Consider the following 6,000-nt stretch of genomic DNA (forward strand, 5'->3'; position numbering starts at 1 on the left):
TTACTTATGGAAAAAAATGAAGTGGAGACTCCTTGGACGCTCTATTATTGCAATTAATGCCACAGCAAGTCATTTTGTCCAAGAAATGCACAAATAATATCCAAAAAAGAATACACAAACACAGAGACTCAAAATCCCGGAACAGTTTCCAAGCCAGGCCGAGGCTCTACTGAGGCCTTTCCACGGAGCTAGCTCTGTGGTCACGTGGGTCGGATGCTCATTAATTATACAGAATTTTAGGCTTTTAATACACTTAAACAGAAAAGTGAGAAAAAAATTCACCCCCCTCCGAGTTGTCATGAGTGTAAACTAGATCATTTAAACCTAAAACATGTTCTGGTACCAGGCTGTAAACATGTTTATTTCTGCTGTGAAATTGGTATTTTTAACATGGGAGTCAATGAGGATTTGCTCCCTTCTGATACCAGCCCCCAGCGGATGAGGGTGGAACTGCAATTTTTGGTACTTCCGGGTTGGGACCAATTTTAGAGCCGCAGTGTGGGGGTTTGGTCACAGCACTCATTTGAAGACATGAGGTCTGCATGGTGTTCCTATCAAATGGCTGTATAAAAGGCAAAACCCATTTTTTATCTGATATTATTAGCTCTAATGAGCATAACCTAAGAGTACTATTTTCTACCGTGGATGAGATTTTAAATCCTTTGTGTGCAGGTGGACTTAAAGCCTCTTCGACTACTGCTGACAGGTTTCTGACATAATTTATAGGCAAAACTGAAACTATTTAAGCTCAAATTCCCCGGCAATTTAGTTTTATTGATGAAGATATCTGTTTTGATTCAACTACTTTGAATTCTTTTGACTCTGTATCCCTAGATATGTTGGATGAAATTGTTGGAAGGATGAAACCATCCAGCTCTGCACTCGACATCATTCCATCCTCTATTGTTAAGAACGTTTGGCCAGCTATTTAAAATATGGTTCATAATGTAATCAACTCTAGTCTGCAGTGTGGGGAAGTTCCAAAGAGTCTGAAAAGATCTGTAATCAAACCCCTTCTTTAGAAACCCAGTCTTGATGTCTCGGTATCATCGACCTATTTCTACGCTGCTATTTCTTTCTAAGGTTCTTGAGAAAGTCGTTTTTAAGCGATTGTCAGACCATTTAGATAATAACAAATTTTAGAAGTTTTTCAATCAGCTTTTTAGAACAAAGCATAGTACTGAAACTGTTCTTGTGAGTGTTCAATGATATTTACAAATATACTGATGTGGGTGATAGTCTTTTTATTACTCTAACCCCTTCTTTCCACCGGAGCCGTCAGCAGCACGTTACTGCAGCAGCACGTCATACTTGCTGATAGGAACCGCTGTGGTCAACAGAACCTTTTCCACCGGAGCCGTCAGCAGCGCGATTCGGCCGCGTCTCAGGAGCAGCATGTTGCGGCCCTTACGCGCCGGTTCTATTTTCTACGCACGACGCCTCTGAAACGGGTCAAGCTCAACATTTTTGGGGAAGGAAAGACAGGAAATTGGACACGGAAACGGAGCAAAGCTCCCGAGATTTGCAGAATAAAGAAAAGCACTGCCTTCCAGTTGCTTTACTTTAAAAAAGGTTACTAACTGCGGCCCCTTGAGAAGTTATCACCTAGCTAGCGGTCTCCTGTGTTTTTCAGGTTCGTATTGGCGATTATAAAACAGACAGAACATAAAACACAAACCTTTTGGAGCCATGTTGTAATTTTCTCCTGCTTGTTGTGTTTACTGACGAAGTCACTCATGTGAGTTTGTGCTCTGTCGTGACACCTGCTCCCCTGCTGCTTTGCATCTCATGGGAAGGGCCAAGCAGCAGCCTACGTGAGCAAGACATGCTGCTGACAGCTCCGGTGGAAAGAAGGGGTTAGATCTGACCGCTGCTTTGATATTCTTGATCATGTTATACTTCTCAATCGACTGGAGAAGTTTGTTGGTCTCTCTGGTTCAGTGCTCTTCTGGATGAGTTCCTACCTGTCTGACAGGTATGTTACTGTTAAGATTGGTAGCTTCTGCTCAAGTGATGCTCCCCTGAAATATGGGGTCCCACAGGGCTCTGTACTTGATCCTTTGCTTTTCAATTATATTTGCCCCCTCTTGGGGCCATCTTTAGGAAATATGAGCTTGACTTTCATCTTCAGGTCTATGCTCCTGTAAAAGCTACGGATTTAGCTCTGAGTTGTCTTTGTGAGGTTAATGATTGTGGATGGGTTGTAATTTTCTCCAGATTAATGAGTTTAAGACTGAGTTGATTGTGTTTGCACCAAGTGGTGCTTCTGTAGTTACTCAGTCTCATATGCTGTTGTGTCTAATTTGGGTGTCAAGATTGATTCTCAGTTTAAATTTGATGTTCAAGTCAATAATGTGGTTCAAGTATGATTTTTTTCACCTAAAGAATCTTTATAAGTCCTGCTCCTAGCTCTTTATCTGGAATTCTAGTGCCATATGTCCCATCTTGTGGATTAAGGTTAGCTGACCTAGTGAGCAGAACTAACTGTCATCACAAGCTGCTGATCTAGCAGCTCATTATTATTTTATGGGTTACAGACGAGTGTTGATGCTCTGTGTATTACATTTACCTTTTTGATGCATTTTAACGAGCTTCCTCCGCGCCGTGATTTCGTTGTAGGATACAAACTTTACAGCACAATGATTAACACGTCAAACAGTTATAACGGTGGCAAGATGCACGAGGCAAGACGCACCGAACATCCGGTCACAGAGTAGAGAGAGAGAGAGTGAGAGTGATTTCGTTGTAGGATACAAACTTTACAGCACAATGATTAACACGTCAAACAGTTATAACGGTGGCAAGATGCATGAGGCAAGACGCACCGAACATCCGGTCACAGGGGGGGGGGGGGGGGGGGGGAGAGAGAGAGAGAGAGAGAGAGAGAGAGAGAGAGAGACAGACTTGTGTCAGAATGAGTTCTGAACTAGTGGGCATGCAGAGAGGCATAGAGCAATGCATATTACATTCAGTTGATTGAGTCCATGATCAAGAATTAATAAACAGAAATTTTTCCATAACAGTATCTCTAGGCTCCACAGTAGCAGTGACGGACGGCTGGTTTGACCGGCTCTGAGAGGCGTTAATAAGAATTTGCAGGTCATGTTTTTTTCCTTCTACCAATCGCATAGTGATGTCTGGGCTTAAAAGCAACTCATTAAATTCATAGTTATTTGTAAAAGTAATGCATTACCATAAATAGTAATGTGTTTACCAACATTGGTTATGTTTATTACTGATTGCAAAAACACCCCTAGGTATTTTGTCTTCTCTTTTTACTGAATATTTTTATTTTATATATTTCTGCTTGGTTCACTGCAGATTCAAGGAAGAGAGAGGAGACAGATGAGAAACCTCTGCTCTTACATTTCCACAACCATCCAATGAAAGACGGAGGTGTCCCAACCAGCAGCTTGGCTGGGCAGATGACAGCAAAAGTTGGTGGAGGACCAGAAACTATCAAGAACCTAGATCTGGACCCTAATGAAAAGACATCTGATTCTTCAGAGATTGACGTTGGTGGAGAAGATGAAGATGATGTGAATCTAGACTCAGAGCGTTCAGACTCTGAGCCTGAAACTGGAAACGGAGACCATGGCTGTAATGAGAACAAGTCTTCAGAGTCAGATATTAAGACAGTCAACAAATCATTTAGCTGCCCTGTGTGTGGTATACGGTTCCTCCACAAGTGGTCTCTTCAGAAACATGTGAGAGTGGCAAGTCATTCAGCAGTAAAGTCTTCAGAGTGTTTGGTTAATACAAAATGTGTGAAAGAGAAGCAACATGGAGGTTCATGCAGAAAAGTCCAGAAAGAACCAAAATCATTAAGTTGTGATGACTGTGGGAAAATATTTAGCCTAAAGTCAAGTTTAACCCGTCATATGAAAGTCCACACCGGGGAGAAGCCTTTTGCCTGTGACCTCTGTCGACAAAGATTTAGCCATAAAAATAGTTTAAACTGTCACATGAGAGTCCACACAGGAGAGAAGCCTTTTGCCTGCAAGCTCTGTGAATACAGATGTACCCAAAAGGCATATTTAAACAAACACATTAAAGTCCACACAGGAGAGAAGCCTTTTGCCTGTGACCTCTGTGGACAAAGATTTAGCCATAAAAATAGTTTAAACTGTCACATTAGAGTCCACACGGGAGAGAAGCCTTTTGCCTGCGAGCTCTGTGAATACAGATGTACCCAAAAGGCAAATTTAAACACACACATGAAAGTCCACACAGGAGATAAGCCTTTTGCTTGTGAGCTCTGTGGACAAAGATTTAGCCATAAACATAGTTTAAACACACACATGAAAGTCCACACAGGAGAGAAGGCCTTTGCCTGTGAGCTCTGTGGTCAAAGATTTAGCCATAAAAATGGTTTAAACGATCACATGAGAGTCCACACAGGAGAGAAGCCTTTTGCCTGTGAGCTCTGTGAATACAGATGTAACCAAAAGGCTAATTTAAAGAAACACATGAAAGTCCACACAGGAGAGAAGCCTTTTGCCTGTGAGCTCTGTGGAAATTTTTTTAGCCATAAACATTGTTTAAACGCACACATTAAAGTCCACACAGGAGAGAAGCCTTTTGCCTGTGAGCTCTGTGGACAAAGATTTAGCCATAAACATAGTTTAAATACACACATGAAAGTCCACACAGGAGAGAAGCCTTTTGCCTGTGAGCTTTGTGGTCAAAGTTTTAGCCATAAACATGTTTTAAACGATCACATGAGAGTCCACACAGGAGAGAAGCCTTTTGCCTGTGAGCTATGTGGATACAGATGTACCCAAAAGGCACATTTAAACACACACATGAGAGTCCACACAGGAGAGAAGCCTTTTGCCTGCGAGCTCTGTGAATACAGATGTACCCAAAAGGCAAATTTAAAGAGACATACAAGCATCCACACAAGACTCGAGGGATTTATTTAACAACAGTACTTCCAAAAGTACTATTTCATTTTTTTACAACCTTAATATTAGTCTTGTACCTCCGCTCAACTGTCGTTGATCAAGTCCGTACTCGGCCCTTGAGCCACCTCTTCTTTTGATTTTCTTTTTCAAATCTCCTTTGTTTTTTAAACTCAGACCTTAATCAAACATTTGAGATGTTCATTCATGAATTCTGAATACAAAAAAGTATTAATTAAAGATTAAGAAAAAACTTATACCCTCCTGTATTTAAGAAACAGACAACAGGCACATGATGGTTGTAGTACATAACCCACTGCAATTTAGAGCTGTTAGATACCAGTGGCATCTGCTTTAAACAATTTATCTGTATATAAAATAATAACATACAATGTTGTAATAACTGCAGCTTAAGAAGAACGTGCCATCTTTATTCATTTGGAGCCCTTAAGAAGAAATCCACCTTAAAAGCTGTGGAGAGACAGCTGGGACTGTTGTCAAGAAGTCATAAATGACAAGGCGGCTCTGTGGAGACTCCATTCTCCTACAATAGCATTTTGCTATTCTAAGCAGGCTTGGTAATGTGCCTCTACCAGAATTTTTAGGGATGCTGTTGTAGAGTTATAAGCAGTGGACAGATGCCGGAAAGGCAGAACCACTTTTGGGCTGCATGGTTTTCCACTGGTGTACTGATGCTTGTATTAACATGTACTAGATTGTAATCAACTGGTTATCTTTTTTAACTTAAACTTTGCCATCATTGAGTCACAGCACTCCAAGAAACATGACCGCTCAGCATGAAAATTAACCACATTCCCTTTATTTCTGATGACAAATCTACACACAGCTGGTGGATAATTAAACACAGACACTTATCACTTCTGCGTGCGTTCTGTATTCAGTGTGAACGAGGCTTCACGCCCTCTCAGTAGCGCAGCAGTGTGCGGTTGTCCTGTTCTGATTTTTTTTTCATGGTTAAGACATCTTTTGCCATTATGGTAAATGGCCTGTATTTGATATAGCGCCTTCTAGAGTCCTGGAACCCCCCAAGGCGCTTTACAACACAACCAGTCATTCACCCATTCACACACACATT

The 6,000-nt window shown here is 41.3% G+C and overlaps 1 protein-coding gene across 4 annotated transcripts in view; it reads left to right on the forward strand.

Moving 5' to 3' along the window:
• LOC139062079 (oocyte zinc finger protein XlCOF6-like) overlaps positions 1-5,782 on the forward strand; it is a 114,325-nt gene extending 108,543 nt beyond the window's left edge. For all 4 annotated transcript variants that reach the window (XM_070542320.1, XM_070542319.1, XM_070542322.1 and 1 more), the window contains exon 4: positions 3,322-5,782. In XM_070542320.1, coding sequence (XP_070398421.1) covers positions 3,322-4,925 — 1,604 coding nt within the window. In that variant the 3' untranslated portion in view covers positions 4,926-5,782. The remainder of the gene's footprint in view (positions 1-3,321) is intronic.
• Positions 5,783-6,000: the final 218 nt, after the last annotated feature.

The sequence above is a fragment of the Nothobranchius furzeri genome, chromosome 12, assembly GCF_043380555.1.
Source record: "Nothobranchius furzeri strain GRZ-AD chromosome 12, NfurGRZ-RIMD1, whole genome shotgun sequence".
NCBI lineage: Eukaryota > Metazoa > Chordata > Actinopteri > Cyprinodontiformes > Nothobranchiidae > Nothobranchius > Nothobranchius furzeri.